Genomic DNA, 21,203 nt, shown 5'->3' with positions numbered 1-21,203 from the left:
AGAGCAGAGAGATCCTTAGAACAGGGGGTTTCAGGGCTGGGAGGGGCCTGAGAACAGGGGGCGACAGGGCTGGGAGGAATATGGAATATTAGAATTGAGAGGCCCCTCCCAGGTCCAATCCCTTCATCTCACCGAGGAGCGGGACCACAGGGGCGCCAGCCGGGGCTCCCCGCTTTGTGTGGGTTATTTCCTCTCCGCCGGCCCTCACTTGTCAAGCCTTAAAGGCCTGGGGGGAGGGCAGCACTCCAGGTCCTGAGCACTTTTCTTCTCACAGATCACCCTTCAGGATGGCAGCCTGGGGGAGGACGATGGCGGGACCCTGGACTACCAGTCGGAGCCCAACCTGGACCTTCCCGACCACCACCGGAGTGCCCTTCACAAGGCGTACCGGTCGTCCCCGCTCCACATGGACTCCTACGCCGCCAACTCGCGGTCCCTGAGTCTGAAGTCGGCCGGCAGGCAGGGGACGGACCAGGTGGCCCTGCACCCCCTGAAACCCGAAGGAGCCCCCCCAACCCCCTACAAGACCATCTTTTCTCCCAATTCCCTGTCTAACCGCAATAGCAGCCTCTCATATGACAGCCTGTTGAACCCCATGTCACCGGCGGGCCGCAAGTGCCCAGCCCACTCGGTGGTCGGCTCGGCGGGCTACCACTCGCCCTACCTGTCGGCCAAGATGTGCCACCTGCGCGGGGGTGAGCTGCAGCGGCCGGGGCCCCGCAGCTTCAGCCCGGTTCTGGGCGGGGGCGCCCCCAGCTCGCATCCCCGGGACCCTTCTCCGGTGCGCTATGACAACCTCTCCAAGACCATCATGGCCTCCATCCAGGAGCGCAAAGAGATGGAGGAGAGGGAGAAGCTGCTTCACTCGCACCCGGACTCAGTGTTTGGCGACTCCGGGGTCTACGACACCCCCAGCTCCTACAGCCTCCAGCAGGTCAGCACGCTGTCCTCGGACGACCCTCGCAGCCTGGCGCTGCCCTGCGGCTCCCGCGAGAACCTGACCTTGGCCAGTGGGGGCTTTGGCACCCGGAGCCCCTTACTGCAGTCTTCTCTGTCCTCCCTCTCGGGGGTCATGGCGCGTGCCCCGAGGACTTCCACCACCTCCCTCCAGGCCGACTTGGCCAACAATAACATTCAGAGCCACCAGACGCTGCAGGGCCGGGGCCCCGGTGGTCCTTTCATGTCCCCGGGCCACCAGGTCCCGCCTTCCCCCTCTGGGATGCCCAGGTCGCCTTCCTATGGAGGCCCCAAGGCCGTCTCCTTTATTAATACTGTGGAAATCACAGAGCCACCTCCTCTAGTCCAAAGGTAAGTGCTGGCTGGGGTCTTCCCACAGGACCCTCTCTTCTGGGCGGCATATCCCCGGACCCGCCTTTGGTTTGGTAGTGGACTGTTTCTGCTAGGGCCCTCAGCTCCCCGGAGGAGGGGTGAGAGGCAGGCCCTCTGGCCGCCGGCTGCCCAGCTCCTCTCTCTAATGTGCTCCACCTGGCCCGGGACCCTGTGCTCTGGGCCCACCAGCGATCTGTGCCCATCCTGCTGCCGCTGCCTCTGCCCGCCTCCCCGGGGCGCCCTTTCCTTTACCCCTCCGCCACCCCCTCCTGACCACATCAGTGCTGCATCCGGGGTCCCATCAGCTCAGAAGTGTCCACCAGAGTGGGGCCGGCGGGGTCAGGGAGCGCTTCTCCCACACCAGGCTCCCAGCTCCCCCCAAAGTCCCAGGTTCTGGTCCCATTCCCAGGAATGGCAGAGCCACGAATGCCAGCCCTTCTATCTCTTTCGGGGATGGGAAGTCTTTAGTCAGGAAGAGCTGTGTTCTAGTCCTGCTCCGGCACCCCCTGACTGTGTGACCCTGAGCAAGGGATTCCCCATGTCAGCGTTGCTGGAAACTCCCGAGCAGGGTGAGCCACCCGCCGCCTCCGAGAGCTTTTCCCAAGAGTTTCCTATAAATAGCTCTGGAAGTTCCTGGGAGGAAATTTTTTTTTTTTGGTTGAAATCACAAGCTGGTTCCCTGCCTCCACAAAGGATGATAGCGACACCCGTCGCTCCGGATCACAAACATCTCTGTCTGTCTCTCTCTCTTACACACACTCACACATGACACACATGTGTTCTGTCTCACACAATTATTCACTCACATCCACTCACATGTGTACACACAATATGTGCACACATGCTGCCTCACACATACTTACACACGTGCAATACATTGATACACATAATACACTCACACGTACATAACACACATTGTCTCTCACATAGGTGCACATGTGTATACACACAATACACTCACAGACTCACACTCATACACACATGCATGCACACTCAATACACTCACACATACACATACATTCTCATGCACATAATACACACATTCTCATGCACATATGCACACACTCACTCATATACACATAATGTGCACGTATCCACCTTCTCTCACCTACATACATGTATTCACACTCATGTACACACACTCACAATATACTCATGTACACACATATTCTCGCATACACAATATACGCATTCTCACCCATATACACATGTGGACACTCTCTTACACACACACATGTACACACACGCTCCATACTTTTTTTCCTCATCTTTTTCCCCCCCAGGGAGGAAACCTCCCATCCCTTTCAACCCTGGCTCTTTCCATACCCCAAACCAGACTTGGAAAGGCCCAAAGTCTGCTCATACTCCGAGGGCGGGGCCCCTAAGGGTCAGTCTGACACTTAACTTTCTGCCCCCTTCCCCCCATTGTTCTGACCACTGGACCATCCGACCCTTTGGAGAGCCCAGCTCTGCTGGAGCGATAGGATCGGGAGCTGGATGATAGGGCGTAATGAGGGCGGAGAGAAAAAGGAGGCAGCTCTTGTGCCTTTCAGACGTAGCTGTGTCAGGCAAAAGAGATGTAGGATCCTGGTTAACGGGAGAGGAAGGAGCAAGCGGACTCTGCTTTCCGGACGGCGGAGACATGAGCATGTTTGTCGCCCCAAGGGATGAGCCAGTGGGGACGGGCGACAGGGAGGGCAGTCTCTCGAGCTGGGATGGCATGGGATTGCTGGAACGGGAGCTTTGCCAGGCAAATGAAGGGCACGCCTTGGCCTCCATGAGCAAGAGGTCATTACATCAGTGACTGGGGAAAGGGAGGAGAGACTGGCAGGAGGGGTCCGAGCAGTTGGTGAGGAGGAGGGTTCCAGAACTGATTGAATGACCCAGGAGTCCAAAGCCAGAGCCCGTAAAGTTGGACCCGACCTTGGATAGGAGTTACCATGTCCCTGACAAGAAGCCCCAGGGATGGGGAGCTCATTACCTCCTGAGGAGCCTGTCTCCTTCTCAAGCATTTTTTATGTCACATCAATATAGTCTCAGAGCCAGAAGTGACCTCAGAGGCTCTTCACGTGACCCCATCTGGGCTTTTCCCTGAAGAGACGCTGCCATTTCCTTCTCCAGTTCATTTTACACATGGGGAAATGGAGGCAATTGGAATTAAGTGACTGGCCGAGGGTAAAACAGCTAATAAATGTCTGAGATAAAATTTGAACTGGGGAAGATCTGTCCACCCCCCGCCTGACCCGGCTGCCCTAGAGATCCTTGGCCTCCAACACTAATCCAGCCCCGTTTGCAAATCAGGTATCTGAAGCCACATCTCCCCAGAGGGCAAAGGTGATGAACATCTGAGGCAGGATTTGACTTCAAGCCCTCAGCTCTCTGTTTTACTGTCCCAGGAGGCCTGGCTTCAAGAAGAGTCCAGTCATTGTTAGAGAGGGGGATCTTGGGGGATTTGGGCTGCTCCGCGCCTTTCCCAGATCTGGGAGAGGTAAGGGGAGAGAACGTGATTCTGATATCCCTGGGGGATTTTGTCCAGGGGGTGTCTGGGGAACTGCCTGGCCCAGCCCTGGTGGCCGCTACCTGAGGCTCGCAGCTCACCTGCCTTGCCCGGCCTTGGACTTGCCTGGCAGTGCCCATGGCACCCTCTAGTGTCCGAGAGAAGGAGAGCACTCCTAGGCTTGAGCCAGAGGGGATTGGATTTAGGGGTGGTGGCGACTGTAGTCTGGGGGAAAGGACTTGCTCGGGCCCTTGGGGGGCTCCTGGGGAAGTGAGCACAGGAGGTGAGCCGGGTGCCCACGCCTTGTTCCAGCCCCTCCCTTCTAGTTCGCGCTTTCTGGGCCGACAGCAGGATAGGACTGGGACCGGGGCTTTCGGAGTGGAGACTTGGGGATCATCCAGCCCAACTCCTCCATTAGTGGGCCCAGAGGGGGGACGGGATTAGGAAAGGGTCACCCAGTGCCCGGGGAGCAGAGCCAGAATGGGGACCAGGCCCCTGGCTCTTTCCCTCTCCATCCGCTCCTTGGGAAATGTCCTCTCGTGACATCTTTTTGGCCGAGCTCTTCCTCCATGGCTGCTCTGGGGGGCGCGCTCTGCGGGCACGAGGGAGGCTTCTCCCACCTTCTCCCTGCTCTGGCGGCCTGTCCGGGGAAGAAAAGTGCCTTCCAGAGTGCCCCAGGATTCTGGCCCCGGGGGAGGGGAACGGTGCAGGAAGGAGACCAGAGTCCGGGCGGGGGGGCAGGGCCGGAGCCGGCCATCCTTTCCCTCTGGTGTCGGACCTGGGTCCTGGCGGTGTGGTCCGTGTCAGTCCCCGTCTCGTCCCCCTGTTCTTGTGGCTGCCGAGGCGTCCGTCCCAGAGCCCGTGGGGAGAGCAGGGGGGGGGAGGGGCCCTTTTGGCCGGGAGGTCTGTCCCCGTGGCCCTGGCTGCTGAAGTGTCGTGTCAGTCCTCCGTGTGTTCACGTGTTTGTGTGTGTGTGCGTGTGTGTGTGCGTGTGTGTGTGTGTGTGTGTGTGTGTGTGTGTGCTTCTTTCCCCACAGGGAGCACGTGCTGCTGAAGACCCCTCAGAGTATTCTAAATGGACAGTCTAAAGGCCTTCCCAGACTGGGGCCCGTGGCCGGCAGCCAGGGGGGCCCGGGGAGCCCTTCCAGGCACACAAATGTTAAGAAGGTGTCCGGAGTCGGGGGGACCACGTATGAAATTTCGGTGTGAAGAGGGAGTCTCCTCCTGTCCTGGCCTTGCAACCTTTGGCGCCCCGAAGACGGGACCTGAAGCAGATGCCGGCTGGGGGGCTCAATCCCCCCGTGTTTCTCTCTTCTTCCCTACGAGCCCGCCTTCTTCGGCCCCCTCCCCCTCCCGGCGCCCCCAAGGAAGGGAACAGACAGTCTGGAGTGTCGGAAGCTGCTCAGGCGTGGGCGCCGTTTTTTGAAACTGGGTCGGCTCGCTCTGGTTTCCCAGGGCGCACAGCGGGCCCGGACATCACGCGTCCGTCCCTGCCAGGGCCCCCGTGGCGGCCGGCGGGCCCACCTTCATCGTGCTGCTGTGACGACGGGTCCGAACAGAACCTTCCTCATCTCCAACCAGTGCGTGTGTCCCTGTCCCGCAGCGCTCTCCCTAGCGGCCCCAGGATGGCTGTGGAGAGCGGAGACGAGAGCGGGATGGACCGTGGGAAGCCTGGTCAGCTGGCGCGGCTTTCCCTCAAGCCCCCGGCCGGCTCTCTCCTTGTTCCCCAGTCCGGCCGCCACTGAAGCACTGGGCAGCGAGAAGCGGGAGCCTCCAGGCCCCGCTCCGGGGGGCCCCTGACTGCGGGCTGGGTGGCTTGGGCTGCCCCGCCCCCGAAGAGCTGACCCTGCCCTCTGGCTGAGGCTCCCCCCTTCCTGTCTCTGGTCACACAGACTTTGTTTTTCCCACTTGGGACTGAGCTCATCAACTCTACTCTGACTTTTTCCAGGCAGAGCACACATACCTCATTAGGCTTGACCACAAAGATGGGGGTGGGGTGACTCCATTAAGGATCCAAAGGAAGTCTCTTTTGTTCCCGCCGACGTTCTTAGAGGGAGAGAGGAGCGAGCACCAGAGGCCCCAGTGCCCAGCTGACAACGCGTGGGGAGGAAGGCGCATCCCTCACGGAAACTATGCAGAAATTGCTTGCCAAGCGTGTGCCCGAGCCCCAGCCGAGGGTGCCCCCAGTCCTGCTGGCACTCCCCAGCTGCCTCTCCGCACCGGCTCGTCACAGGGGCTGAAGCTGCCCCGCGGGACGCGGAGGGGACCAGACCCAGCCGCCTTCTGCCGAAGACCTTCCCGTATCTTCCTGAGAACCGTGTCCCTGTGACAGTGGGGGTGAAGAGCGGAGGATGCAAAGGATACCATCGGCTGTCCGCTGCTTTGGGCTCTGGGTCAACGAAGGCACGGGCTGATTTGTCTCAGGGCCGGGAGATCCCAGAATTCTCTGGGGTCCGACTGGCATGAAGACGCCAGCCAACTGTCTCAATCTTCCCGGAGCCGGGAGCCTCGGTGAATCCGTGCCCGATTCCAACCACAAGAGCTCCCGAAGTTGCAGGACCTAGAACCTTGGCCGCGAGCCGCTGGCAGGCGCTCGGAGCGAGTCCCCCTGAGCGTGGCACACGGAAACCCCATCTGTCGCTATTAACAAGTTGCCTTTTCCCCAGCCTTGTTCATGATGATATTTAGCTTCACGAGCTTTTCCCCCTTCCTCTCTTTCCCCCTCCAGGACTTCCAAATGCCTCGGTTTCTCTCAGCTTTGAGGAGGGGGAGAATAACGTTCCCCTCCGTATTTGCGGAATCCTTCTGTGCCCTGTGTGACAAAAAGGGTGTGTGTGGCGTTTTCCAGGATGAGTAGCAATAGTCTGGGTCTTTAGTCCCCCCCGTGTGTGGGTTCCCCATCTGTTCCCCCCACCAAGCAAATGATTCTGTCGTCTTTGTTCTCTGGTCTTCTAGAACCCGTCATTTGTCCGTATCTCGTATTAACTGTATAACGTGGTGAGGGGAAATGTGCTTCTGGCTGTGGGGACATGTTGTACTTGAAGCCTTAATTCTCTGTGTTTCTATTGCTGGGGGGTTTGATGTAAATGGAAACCATTAGCTAATGAACCGTGGCAATCCTAGAGCCGTGAGGGTAAAGCAGGGTGGGTTCATCCCCCGACCCCTCCCCGACCTCTCGAGGCCCCCATCAGCAACGATAACTCCAGAGTTCGGTTTCTGTCGTTAAAAATCGGCCAGATCAGGAGTTTGGGCCAAAGAGGTGCTCAGATGTACCCCGATGAGAAGCGCGTTTTTATCACTTGCTTCTGTGTGGGTTACCTGCTTTATTTTTTATTTAATTTGGGGATTTTCTATAATTTTATTAAAAAAAGAGAGAGAGAAACCACATTTAGTCCATGCGCTGTCTGAGTGAACCTTTGGGCTGCCTCCCTTGAGGCCGGAGGACCAACGTCCTCTTTTCCCTAGCCAAAGGACCCACAGTTGTAGTATCTAGAACCCCTGGCCGTGGACTATTGGCAGGTACCTGGATGCTCCGGCGACTCCCTTGGCACATGAAAATCCCCTCAGCTTCCCACCCTTACCTACGAGTTGCCTTTCTCCCAGTCTTGTTCTTTATTATATTTAGCTCCCGTCCCTCCTCCCATGCCTCTCCCCATCTCTCCGGGACCGACATGTGAAACACCACTTGTGTTTCTATAATAGGGGCTGGTAATAGGGAAAATCCTCCCTATCCAAGATGGCGGCCAGGTCCATGGACCGCCCCTTCTCCCATCCATGCAACAGCTGGGTTTGGGAGTCCCTCTGACCGGTCCCATCCAGTGTGTTATGGATGCCAAGGATTCAACTCGAAGAGCCAGCCCTTAGAGATCCGCTAACCTAATCGTGGGCACTTGGCTATTTTTGGTATATTTCTCCTCCCTGGGCCTCAGTTTCCTTCTTTGTCAAATGAAAATTAGAATTAGATGATTTCAGAAGTCTCTTTAAATGCTCAAACCTAAAGTCTTTTAAATCCTCCTTCCAAATAGAGAAACTGAGGCTAGAGAGGGTGGGCTTCCCACAGCTAGTGTCTAAGAGTCCGGAGGGCCATAGCTGACGTGGATATCAGGGAAGTCACCTCCTGTGGTGGCTGGGAGGGCGTCTGCCTGGGAAAGTCCGGGATCCCCGTGGATCCCTTGGCTTGGCATCACTGAGCCTTTGCCTGACCCTGCTTGCCACTAGGTACTGTCCATTCTAGAGTCTAGAGAGGATGAAGAGGAACCTCTAGGATTTCTGGGGCCGGGCAGTCAGCTGTGGTTGGAGCCCAAGGGAGAAAAGCCCACAGCCATCGCTGAATCTCCCCAACCTGGACGCTTGCCAGCCGGAGCCTCGGCTCCCCTGCCTCGTTGGGATCCCAGGAATGGCCCAGATCTGTCCATCCAGAGCCTCGAGCTCAGAGGGACCAGGAGGTGGTGGGATCAGCCCTGGCTTTGGAAGCAGGAGACCTGCTGTCGACAAATGAGGGGACTCTGGCCAAAGCCCTCCCTTTGGGGAGCCTCAGTTTCCCTATCTCTAAAATCAGCGGATAGGACTAGATCTCATGGAGCTCTCTGGTAATTCTCAAATTCGACAATTCTCGAACTGCCCAGCTGACCTGTTTGTCTTATTCTAGAGCCCATGTTTCCATTTCTTACCCAGGCAGAGCATCAGAACCTGTGCCATGCTCTGGCAAGACGGACCCTACTTTTTGCAGGTCTGCTTAGGAAAAGAAGACAAAATGGGACTTCTGAACGCTGGTCCCTGAGGGAAGGCTGTCTGGAGGCAGTGGGGGAGGCAGGAGGAAATAGTTGCAAAATATGTTCAGATCCTAGATCACAGACTTAGTGTCAGAGGGAAACTGAGGCCCAGGGAAGTGATCCACTCAAAGTCAGAGTTCCAAAACAGCAGAATTAGAATTTTGAGCCAGATCCTTTGGCTCCCAAGGTAGAAGTGCTCTTTCCACTCCACTGGTTCTGTGGGAAAACTATGGGAAAGGAGGTTTGCGTGGAGGCCCCAGTAATAAGGCTTTCTGAGGGGCCTCATAGCATGAGGGAAGGTCAGGAGTGAAGGAGGCCTGAAGGGGTGTGTGTGTGTGTGTGTGTGTGTGTGTGTGTGTGAGAGAGAGAGAGAGAGAGAGAGAGAGAGAGAGAGAGAGAGAGAGAGAGAGAGAGAGAGAGAGAGAGAGAGAGAGAGAGAGAGAGACAGACAAACAAATGAACAGAGAGGAGGAAGGGGTGGGGATGGAGACAAATAGACAGGAAGAGAAAGAATATCCTTCTGGCTCCAAATTGTCCTCCAAACAATTTTTTTTTGGGGGGGAGAGTAAGAGAGATGAGAGAGAGAGAGAAATGGGAAAGAGAGAAAGAGAGAGAGATGGGAGAGAGAGAGATGAGAGAGAGAGAGAGAGAGAGAGAGTGTGAGAGAGAGTGAGAGAGAGAGAGATGGGAGAGAGAGAAATATCCCAGTGATCCCCAGTTGTTCTAACACCAGAGCTCAGTGACCTCCAAAGACCACGGAGGGCCCGTAGGAATTGGGTGGATTGGTGGTCCCCCCTCTGCTGGCATTTGGACCTTGTGAAGAGCCAGGGCAGAGGGCTGAGTCATCCCATGGGAAGGATTAGCTCGAAGCTCTGGGAGAAGAAAGGTGGATGTGGGGATCGTTCTAGTAACCAAGGAAACAGGCTCCTCCCTCCTCTCCCTCCATCCCCACTAAAATTTCTCCCTGAGGCTTACAATTCTCCCCAGGGACTCGGCCTGCTTGGCAGGTGGGGATGGGCACCTCGGGGAGCTGTATGGAGGTCACAGGACTCAGGAGAGCCCAGATTTAGGGCTGGAAAGGCTCTGAGACATCCTCTGCTGTGATAGAGGAGGGGCACTGAGGGCTTGAAAGGGGAAGGGCCGCCCCAGCAAAGCTGGCATAAAAGGTGGAGGGACTTGTCTTTTTTAAGAACGAGATCTCAAAGCCCTGAGCTTGCAGTTGCTACACAGATGTCTTAGAGGGACGGTGGCCCCAACCAGGACCTTATTGGGGAATGAAACAAGAGGTGTCCCTTTCTGCCAGGCTCCAGTGTTCTGGGAGAATGGCCCAGCGTGCATCCAAGGGCTGAGCCTGCGCTGAGGGACCAGGCACGCTGGGCAATCTGGGATCCAGATATGTTAGGATAAAATGGTGCCATTGAAGGGTCCCTAGAACATAGAACAACAAAGTTGGAATGTAGGGGAACCTGAGAAGAGAGAACGGAGGGAACCTTAGAACAGGGCATCAGTGTTCGGGGTGGACAGGTGGGACTTAGGCCAGAAAGAAGCTCAAGCGTCTGCGTGGAAAAACCTTAGCACAGGGGTTCCTAACCCTCGTGTATCATGGACCCCTTTGGCAGGCAACTGAAGCCCATGGGCCTCTTCTCAGAATAATATTGGTTACCGACATCCATAATTTTTTAAAAGTCTTTTTTCAGTTATTTTGTTAAATATTTCCCAATTGTATTTTGCATGTACAATTTTTAATTCATTTTTAAAAATTGAGTTCTAATTTCTGTCCCATGCTTCCCCCCTTTTCCTACTTGAAAAGGCAGTTTGTTTGCAATTATATGTGAGATTATGCACAACCTGTTTCTTTGTTAGCCTTGCCCACACTCCTGACTGAGGGAGACACTAAATTTTAGTTAGAAATTAGTGAATATAAGGACTTGTTTTTTCCCTACCCAAGTTCACAGGCCCTGAAAGCCATCCATAGAGCTCATTGGGATGCCTGGACCTAGGCCGGGAGCCTAAGATTCTCTTAGAACAGGGAATGGCAGGTTTTGAGAGAGGCCTTAGAACAGGGGATGGCAGAACTGGGAGGGACCTTAGAGAATGTCAGGGCTGAGAAGGGCCTTAGAACAGGAAGTGGCAGAGCTGGGAGGGATTTTAGAACAGGGAATGACTGAGCTAGGAGGGATTTTAGAATAGGAGGTGACAAATCTTGGAGGGATCTTAGAACAGGGGTGACAGCTGGGAGGGACTTTAGAACAGGGAGTGACAGCTGGAAGGGACTTTAGAACGGGGTGACAGCTGGAAGGGACTTTAGAAAAGGGGGTGACAGCTGGAAGGGACTTTAGAAAAGGGGTGACAGAACTGAGAGGGTCTTTAGAAAAGGGGGTGACAGAACTGAGAGGGCCTTTAGAACGGGGTGACAGCTGGAAGGGACTTTAGAAAAGGGGGTGACAGCTGGAAGGGACTTTAGAAAAGGGGGTGACAGAACTGAGGGTCTTTAGAAAAGGGGGTGACAGAACTGAGAGGGTCTTTAGAAAAGGGGGTGACAGAACTGAGAGGGCCTTTAGAACGGGGTGACAGCTGGAAGGGACTTTAGAACAGGGAGTGACAGCTGGGAGGGATTTTAGAATAGGGGGTGACAGAACTGAGAGGGCCTTTAGAAAAGGGGGTGACAGCTGGAAGGGATTTTAGAAAAGGGGGTGACAGAACTGAGAGGGCCTTTAGAAAAGGGGGTGACAGCTGGAAGGGACTTTAGAAAAGGGGTGACAGAACTGAGAGGGTCTTTAGAAAAGGGGGTGACAGAACTGAGAGGGCCTTTAGAATGGGGTGACAGCTGGAAGGGACTTTAGAAAAGGGGGTGACAAAACTGAGAGGGCCTTTAGAATGGGGTGACAGCTGGAAGGGACTTTAGAAAAGGGGGTGAGAATGTCAGGGCTGAGAAGGGCCTTAGAACAGGAAGTGGCAGAGCTGGGAGGGATTTTAGAACAGGGAATGACTGAGCTAGGAGGGATTTTAGAATAGGAGGTGACAAATCTTGGAGGGATCTTAGAACAGGGGTGACAGCTGGGAGGGACTTTAGAACAGGGAGTGACAGCTGGAAGGGACTTTAGAACGGGGTGACAGCTGGAAGGGACTTTAGAAAAGGGGGTGACAGCTGGAAGGGACTTTAGAAAAGGGGTGACAGAACTGAGAGGGCCTTTAGAAAAGGGGGTGACAGCTGGAAGGGACTTTAGAAAAGGGGTGACAGAACTGAGAGGGTCTTTAGAAAAGGGGGTGACAGAACTGAGAGGGCCTTTAGAATGGGGTGACAGCTGGAAGGGACTTTAGAAAAGGGGGTGACAAAACTGAGAGGGCCTTTAGAACGGGGTGACAGCTGGAAGGGACTTTAGAACAGGGAGTGACAGCTGGGAGGGATTTTAGAATAGGGGGTGACAGAACTGAGAGGGCCTTTAGAAAAGGGGGTGACAGCTGGAAGGGATTTTAGAAAAGGGGGTGACAGAACTGAGAGGGCCTTTAGAAAAGGGGGTGACAGCTGGAAGGGACTTTAGAAAAGGGGTGACAGAACTGAGAGGGTCTTTAGAAAAGGGGGTGACAGAACTGAGAGGGCCTTTAGAATGGGGTGACAGCTGGAAGGGACTTTAGAAAAGGGGGTGACAAAACTGAGAGGGCCTTTAGAATGGGGTGACAGCTGGAAGGGACTTTAGAAAAGGGGGTGACAGCTGGAAGGGACTTTAGAAAAGGGGTGACAGAACTGAGAGGGTCTTTAGAAAAGGGGGTGACAGAACTGAGAGGGCCTTTAGAATGGGGTGACAGCTGGAAGGGACTTTAGAAAAGGGGTGACAGAACTGAGAGGGTCTTTAGAAAAGGGGGGGGACAGAACTGAGAGGGCCTTTAGAACGGGGTGACAGCTGGAAGGGACTTTAGAAAAGGGGGTGACAAAACTGAGAGGGCCTTTAGAATGGGGTGACAGCTGGAAGGGACTTTAGAAAAGGGGGTGACAGCTGGAAGGGACTTTAGAAAAGGGGTGACAGAACTGAGAGGGTCTTTAGAAAAGGGGGTGACAGAACTGAGAGGGCCTTTAGAATGGGGTGACAGCTGGAAGGGACTTTAGAAAAGGGGTGACAGAACTGAGAGGGTCTTTAGAAAGGGGGGTGACAGAACTGAGAGGGCCTTTAGAACGGGGTGACAGCTGGAAGGGACTTTAGAAAAGGGGGTGACAGAACTGAGAGGGTCTTTAGAAAGGGGGGTGACAGAACTGAGAGGGCCTTTAGAACGGGGTGACAGCTGGAAGGGACTTTAGAACAGGGAGTGACAGCTGGAAGGGACTTTAGAAAAGGGGGTGACAGAACTGAGAGGGTCTTTAGAAAAGGGGGTGACAGAACTGAGAGGGTCTTTAGAAAGGGGGGTGACAGAACTGAGAGGGCCTTTAGAACGGGGTGACAGCTGGAAGGGACTTTAGAACAGGGAGTGACAGCTGGAAGGGACTTTAGAAAAGGGGTGACAGAACTGAGAGGGTCTTTAGAAAAGGGGGTGACAGAACTGAGAGGGTCTTTAGAAAGGGGGGTGACAGAACTGAGAGGGCCTTTAGAACGGGGTGACAGCTGGAAGGGCCTTTAGAACGGGGTGACAGCTGGAAGGGACTTTAGAACAGGGAGTGACAGCTGGAAGGGACTTTAGAACGGGGTGACAGCTGGAAGGGACTTTAGAACAGGGAGTGACAGCTGGAAGGGACTTTAGAACAGGGAGTGACAGCTGGAAGGGACTTTAGAACGGGGTGACAGCTGGAAGGGACTTTAGAACAGGGAGTGACAGCTGGAAGGGACTTTAGAACGGGGTGACAGCTGGAAGGGACTTTAGAACGGGGTGACAGCTGGAAGGGACTTTAGAAAAGGGGGTGACAGAACTGAGAGGGTCTTTAGAAAAGGGGGTGACAGAACTGAGAGGGCCTTTAGAACGGGGTGACAGCTGGAAGGGACTTTAGAAAAGGGGGTGACAGAACTGAGAGGGCCTTTAGAACGGGGTGACAGCTGGAAGGGACTTTAGAACAGGGAGTGACAGCTGGAAGGGACTTTAGAAAAGGGGGTGACAGAACTGAGAGGGTCTTTAGAAAGGGGGGTGACAGAACTGAGAGGGCCTTTAGAACGGGGTGACAGCTGGAAGGGACTTTAGAACAGGGAGTGACAGCTGGAAGGGACTTTAGAACGGGGTGACAGCTGGAAGGGACTTTAGAACAGGGAGTGACAGCTGGAAGGGACTTTAGAACGGGGTGACAGCTGGAAGGGACTTTAGAACGGGGTGACAGCTGGAAGGGACTTTAGAACGGGGTGACAGCTGGAAGGGACTTTAGAACAGGGAGTGACAGCTGGAAGGGACTTTAGAACGGGGTGACAGCTGGAAGGGACTTTAGAAAAGGGGGTGACAGAACTGAGAGGGTCTTTAGAAAAGGGGGTGACAGAACTGAGAGGGCCTTTAGAAAAGGGGGTGACAGCTGGAAGGGATTTTAGAAAAGGGGGTGACAGAACTGAGAGGGCCTTTAGAAAAGGGGGTGACAGCTGGAAGGGACTTTAGAAAAGGGGTGACAGAACTGAGAGGGTCTTTAGAAAAGGGGGTGACAGAACTGAGAGGGCCTTTAGAATGGGGTGACAGCTGGAAGGGACTTTAGAAAAGGGGGTGACAAAACTGAGAGGGCCTTTAGAATGGGGTGACAGCTGGAAGGGACTTTAGAAAAGGGGGTGACAGCTGGAAGGGACTTTAGAAAAGGGGTGACAGAACTGAGAGGGTCTTTAGAAAAGGGGGTGACAGAACTGAGAGGGCCTTTAGAATGGGGTGACAGCTGGAAGGGACTTTAGAAAAGGGGTGACAGAACTGAGAGGGTCTTTAGAAAAGGGGGGGACAGAACTGAGAGGGCCTTTAGAACGGGGTGACAGCTGGAAGGGACTTTAGAAAAGGGGGTGACAAAACTGAGAGGGCCTTTAGAATGGGGTGACAGCTGGAAGGGACTTTAGAAAAGGGGGTGACAGCTGGAAGGGACTTTAGAAAAGGGGTGACAGAACTGAGAGGGTCTTTAGAAAAGGGGGTGACAGAACTGAGAGGGCCTTTAGAATGGGGTGACAGCTGGAAGGGACTTTAGAAAAGGGGTGACAGAACTGAGAGGGTCTTTAGAAAAGGGGGTGACAGAACTGAGAGGGTCTTTAGAAAGGGGGGTGACAGAACTGAGAGGGCCTTTAGAACGGGGTGACAGCTGGAAGGGACTTTAGAAAAGGGGGTGACAGAACTGAGAGGGTCTTTAGAAAGGGGGGTGACAGAACTGAGAGGGCCTTTAGAACGGGGTGACAGCTGGAAGGGACTTTAGAACAGGGAGTGACAGCTGGAAGGGACTTTAGAAAAGGGGGTGACAGAACTGAGAGGGTCTTTAGAAAAGGGGGTGACAGAACTGAGAGGGTCTTTAGAAAGGGGGGTGACAGAACTGAGAGGGCCTTTAGAACGGGGTGACAGCTGGAAGGGACTTTAGAACAGGGAGTGACAGCTGGAAGGGACTTTAGAAAAGGGGTGACAGAACTGAGAGGGTCTTTAGAAAAGGGGGTGACAGAACTGAGAGGGTCTTTAGAAAGGGGGGTGACAGAACTGAGAGGGCCTTTAGAACGGGGTGACAGCTGGAAGGGCCTTTAGAACGGGGTGACAGCTGGAAGGGACTTTAGAACAGGGAGTGACAGCTGGAAGGGACTTTAGAACGGGGTGACAGCTGGAAGGGACTTTAGAACGGGGTGACAGCTGGAAGGGACTTTAGAAAAGGGGGTGACAGAACTGAGAGGGTCTTTAGAAAAGGGGGTGACAGAACTGAGAGGGCCTTTAGAACGGGGTGACAGCTGGAAGGGACTTTAGAACAGGGAGTGACAGCTGGAAGGGACTTTAGAAAAGGGGTGACAGAACTGAGAGGGTCTTTAGAAAGGGGGGTGACAGAACTGAGAGGGCCTTTAGAACGGGGTGACAGCTGGAAGGGCCTTTAGAACGGGGTGACAGCTGGAAGGGACTTTAGAACAGGGAGTGACAGCTGGAAGGGACTTTAGAACGGGGTGACAGCTGGAAGGGACTTTAGAACGGGGTGACAGCTGGAAGGGACTTTAGAACGGGGTGACAGCTGGAAGGGACTTTAGAACAGGGAGTGACAGCTGGAAGGGACTTTAGAACGGGGTGACAGCTGGAAGGGACTTTAGAAAAGGGGGTGACAGAACTGAGAGGGTCTTTAGAAAAGGGGGTGACAGAACTGAGAGGGCCTTTAGAACGGGGTGACAGCTGGAAGGGACTTTAGAAAAGGGGTGACAGAACTGAGAGGGTCTTTAGAAAAGGGGGTGACAGAACTGAGAGGGTCTTTAGAAAGGGGGGTGACAGAACTGAGAGGGCCTTTAGAACGGGGTGACAGCTGGAAGGGCCTTTAGAACGGGGTGACAGCTGGAAGGGACTTTAGAACAGGGAGTGACAGCTGGAAGGGACTTTAGAACGGGGTGACAGCTGGAAGGGACTTTAGAACGGGGTGACAGCTGGAAGGGACTTTAGAAAAGGGGGTGACAGAACTGAGAGGGCCTTTAGAACGGGGTGACAGCTGGAAGGGACTTTAGAAAAGGGGGTGACAGAACTGAGAGGGCCTTTAGAACGGGGTGACAGCTGGAAGGGACTTTAGAACAGGGAGTGACAGCTGGAAGGGACTTTAGAAAAGGGGTGACAGAACTGAGAGGGTCTTTAGAAAGGGGGGTGACAGAACTGAGAGGGCCTTTAGAACGGGGTGACAGCTGGAAGGGCCTTTAGAACGGGGTGACAGCTGGAAGGGACTTTAGAACAGGGAGTGACAGCTGGAAGGGACTTTAGAACGGGGTGACAGCTGGAAGGGACTTTAGAACAGGGAGTGACAGCTGGAAGGGACTTTAGAACGGGGTGACAGCTGGAAGGGACTTTAGAAAAGGGGGTGACAGAACTGAGAGGGTCTTTAGAAAAGGGGGTGACAGAACTGAGAGGGCCTTTAGAACGGGGTGACAGCTGGAAGGGACTTTAGAAAAGGGGGTGACAGAACTGAGAGGGCCTTTAGAAAAGGGGGTCACAGCTGGAAAAGACTTTAGAAAAGGGGGTGACAGAACTGAGAGGGCCTTTGGAACGGGGTGACAGCTGGGAGAGACTTTAGAACAGGGAGTGACAGCTAGAAGGGACTTTAGAACAGGGGGTGACAGAACTGAGAGGGTCTTTAGAAAGGGGGGTGACAGAACTGAGAGGGTCTTTAGAAAAGGGGGTGACAGAACTGAGAGGGTCTTTAGAAAAGGGGGTGACAGAACTGAGAGGGCCTTTAGAACGGGGTGACAGCTGGAAGGGACTTTAGAACAGGGAGTGACAGCTGGGAGGGCCTTTAGGACGGGGGACGGCAGAGCTGGGAGGGGCCTTAGAGGAGCTGGTCCGTCCCCTCATTCTCCGGAGGCCCTGTGATGTGGAGGACTTGTCCGAAGCGCCGAGGCCGGGAGCGGGCGTGGGCAGCCGGGCTGCCGCCCCGGGGGGCTCTTGCCTGACTTGCCTCTCCTCCGTTTCTCTTCCTGCTGCGGCCTCCCCCCAGGGGGCGGATCAGAGCCTGCGGCCGAGGATGCGGGAACAGCGGGCGGCTGAACCCCCGGAGCAGCCTCCACCTCTGCCGGTACCACTGCGCCAGCTCGGCCCTCCGCCCCCCGTGGAGCCCCACGGCCTCCGGCTACTGCCCCCCGGTCGGAGTGCCCCAGCTGGCCGCCGTCTGTCGCCTGCACTCGGCCGCCTCCACGCTGTTCCCGAGCCTCTCGTGGCCAGAGCGCGACGCCAAGTAGAGGCCGCCGGCCTCGCCGGACTCGCTCAGGACTCTGGGGACCAGGAGGAAGAGTTCCGGCTCCAGGCCTCAGGTGGGAGGGGGCGGGCCGGGCAAGGCTGGCAAGGAGCCGTAGCTGTGCCCGCCGTGGGACTCGCTGCGGAGCCGCCGAGGGGAGCCGAGGCCTGGTCTGGACCTCTTGGCGGAGAAGCCGGCCCCCAGCGCTGCTCTGAGACCTCCCAGTGGCCCACGGGGTGGGGGGTGCCTGGGGCTAGAAGGGGCCCAGCCCCCTGCCTGGAATAATCCGGAGAAGAAGCCACGGTCCCCTCCCCCCAAGTCAGCAAGCCATCTCGGTCCGATCAGAGCCCCAAGTCCTGTCTCTGTGTCTTGGAATCCCGTTTCTCCAAGCTTGTCGGTAGCACTGGGGGGAGGGGGACGATGGGCGAGAGACCGGAAGTGGAAGGCTTGTGCCCATCTCCAAGCCCAGGCTCAGGCTCCTGGATGCCGGTAGCTGCTGGGGAGTAACCGGTTCAGCCCAAGAACGGAGCGCTCCCTCTGAAGCATTCTGGCCCGGAGAATGTGGTCGTTAGGAGCTGTGCCCTCCCTCTTCCTGCTGCTCGGTTCCCAGCTCTTCTTCCCTAACGGTGTTTGTTGTCAGAGGCCATGGTGCTCCGATGCACAGCTGGAGGATTTCCCCATTCCCTCCCCCACTAAGTCAGCGAATTCCCAGCTCCTGGGGGCACCTGGGGGATGACTGGCCCCTCCCCCTCCCCCCAAATATCAAACCATAGCACTTTAACTATCCTTCCCCCCACGCTAAGTTTTTTGGCTTCAGGTAATTTAAGAGATGTCAGGTTGCATGGGGTGGGGAGAGGGGCCCGATCCTGAGCAGGGATTGGCCTGAGAGTCCATCAGCCTGAAGGATGGCTGGACAAGAAAAAAAAAATCCAGGAGGCCTGCTTGCCAATGGCTGCTCCCTTCCCCCCTCCCCCCCAACCATGGCTATCCCATTTCCCCTCCCCACCGGGGCGTGCTCGCATGTTGCCTTAACCCCCACCATCCCTGCTGCGTTACTTCCCACTCCGGAGTCTGGCTGTTCGTCTGGCCACCGTCCTGTCTCGTGTCTGTACGGAGCCAAACCCCAGCAGTCCTTGTACCGACGACAAGCCAATATCTCAGGCCCGGACACTCGTCTGGGCCTGGGGGTGGGGAGGCCAGAGTCCTCCCCAGAGCCAGACTCAGCCAGGCTGGAGCTCTCCTATCTTTCTTCCCAGAGAGCACCACCACCCTCCTCCCCCTACCCCCACGCTGCTATATTTCCACTAAAGGAACGACCCTGACTTTCTTCCTTTCTCATGCTAATTTCAATGTTGTACAAACCATACCCTATAGATGCCTAGAGAAATCAATGCATTTATCTGCTCCCCAGGATCCTGGGCACAGCAGGGAGGAAAATTTGCCTTGGTCCTCCTCCCTTAGTGAAGATGCCCTCTCCTGAACCATTGGTCCTGGACCAAGATGGATGGAGAGGGATGTGGGTCCCAGGTGTTCCCAGAGGGACCAGAGGGAGGGCCAACCTCGGGAGCTTTGTACCGTTTGGGTGCCCTTTGCCAAGCCTGTGGGTAGTAGGTTTAGGTTTGGGTTGTTCCCAGAATGCCGAGCAAGGGACCAATCTCGGGAGCGCCAGCGAGTGGGGGCACATTGGATTTGCATGAGTTTATTTAACTGCCTTGAGGAAGAATGAGCAACAAATCTATTTATTTTCAATTGTACTGAAGCACAGAATGACATTTTCAGACCCTATAACCCCCATCTATGGAATATAAAGTATATATTATGGTCGCCTAACTGTATTTCTTCGAGTTTTTGAAAAACAAAACAAAATTATGATAGATTGTTCTACAAGGGTATTTTTTCCATTTAATTCCCTGAATAAATTTTTGGTGTTTTATCTCCATGGCTCCTGTCTTTATCCTTGATCCAAACTCCCCAGGCTTGAAGGAGGGAAATCAGGAAATCTAAGACATTTAGGCAGGATTTGTCAGAGCTTGTCATTCTGAGTTATTGGGAGTGGCAACAGTACGAGTAATTAAAAGGCCTGAAAGAAGGAAGGAAAGAAGAAAAAGGAAGCAAACAAGCATTTATTAATTACGTAGCATGTGCCAAGCATGGTGTTTTAGCTCATTTACAACTCTGCGAGGTAGGTGAGATTATGTTCCCATTGTACAGTTGAAGAAACTGAGTCAGACTTGCCTAAATTAAGTGACTTGCGTAGAGTCACATAACTGGTAAGTATCGGGGGCTGGATTTGAACCGATTCCAGGCCTGCTGCTCTGCCCACTGCATCACCCAGCTGCTCAAGCCAAGACACTCTGGAACAGTCAGAAATACACCACTGCAACCCCTGGAAATGCTTTGGTAAGGATGAACAACCATTAATGCGGACCAGCCGTGGCATGGCATGAAATGGGTTGAAGACATAGATGCCTTAATTATACACCAGAACTATAGAATCACCAGACTCAAAATAGATCTTGCCAATTATAGGCAAGGATCGGATGGTAGTTTTTTGTCTGTGATAATAATCTCCTTGCTGGTCATATAACAACATGTTGGGATTGATGTAGGGCCTTCATAAGAAATATTTCTTAAGTCCAGGAAATAGAACTAAATACTGAGCAGTGACATAGATCTGCAGGGGGGGAGGGGCAGCGAGAGGGGGAACTATGTGAGAACACTTGAAAGTCTACACGTAGAAGTCCCTAAGTGCCATTTTATGATGAAACAGATGGCTATAGTAATGCCATTGTCTCCAATGATTTTGAAAAAGAGATGAGCACACTTAGAAAGGAATTTTTTAAAGCCCCCTTTTTATTTTGATGGAACAAATTCAACAACTAGGCTAAAAAACCCCAAGCATAGCAATTTTTACAAAAATTGCTATTTTTATAATTATTTTTAAATGCTCTGACAGGCAGTGTTGCCTAGTGGGTAAAGAATCAACCTTCTGCACATACTGGCTGCTGGGGCTCTAGGCAAGTTTGTTAGCCTTGTGGTATTCCAGGAAACTCTCCACAATTATAAGCTACAAAGTAAGTGTCAATTTACAAGGGCAGAGAGTTTCTTCAAGACAATTCTCTCTACCAGTGATATCATAGCTTCATTACGTATCCTTGATAGACCCCCTATAAATGAATGTATTCTCCAGTAATGCCAGATATTATAAAAGCTTTTCAGGATTTGCATGTGTGTTGTAGCTAGTGTCCAAAATAGATCATATCAAAAATTCTGATATCCATAATTAATGATATCTTAATTAACAATTAAAAAGTAAAAGTAAAGTAGTTAAGGGGATACAAGGATTCGAAAATTATTGGAACAAGCTATTTGAAAGCATGGCAACATTTACACTTCCACTTTGACTCACTTTTGCACTCATGACTGTCATATATTGTGAATAACGTATAGAAGACATGCAAGAATTGGTTGTGCTTGTGCAGAAATTTTCAGTTTTGTATAGTCAGTTATCTATTTGGTCTTTTGTAATTGCTTCTATTTCTTGTTTGCTTAAGAATACAGCTACAAATCTGTGAAAAAGTATATATCTCTTCTCCTGATTTTTAAAAAAATGATCTTTACTGGTGTATGTGTGTGTGTGTGTGTGTGTGTGTGTGTGTGTGTGTGTGTGTGTGTGTGTGTGTGTAGATATATATCCACATGGAAAACTTTTCTTTTTAAAATATGCCTTGAACATAATCTGTTGAAAATAATTGATATAAAATAGGACATCTTCCAAGAA

General features: G+C 53.7%; 1 protein-coding gene across 1 annotated transcript in view; it reads left to right on the top strand.

The window, feature by feature from the left end:
• The window catches only part of ZDHHC8 (zDHHC palmitoyltransferase 8), an 85,857-nt gene extending 66,502 nt beyond the window's left edge, over nucleotides 1-19,355 (top strand). Inside the window, 2 exon segments of the mRNA XM_074292735.1 lie at nucleotides 275-1,308; nucleotides 17,186-19,355. Of these exon segments, the coding sequence (XP_074148836.1) occupies nucleotides 275-1,308; nucleotides 17,186-17,426 (1,275 nt within the window). The 3' untranslated portion in view covers nucleotides 17,427-19,355.
• Nucleotides 19,356-21,203: the final 1,848 nt, after the last annotated feature.

This window comes from Sminthopsis crassicaudata, chromosome 1 (assembly GCF_048593235.1).
Source record: "Sminthopsis crassicaudata isolate SCR6 chromosome 1, ASM4859323v1, whole genome shotgun sequence".
NCBI lineage: Eukaryota > Metazoa > Chordata > Mammalia > Dasyuromorphia > Dasyuridae > Sminthopsis > Sminthopsis crassicaudata.
Note: the sequence above shows the minus strand (reverse complement) of the source record. Positions and strands in the feature narration are given on the sequence as shown.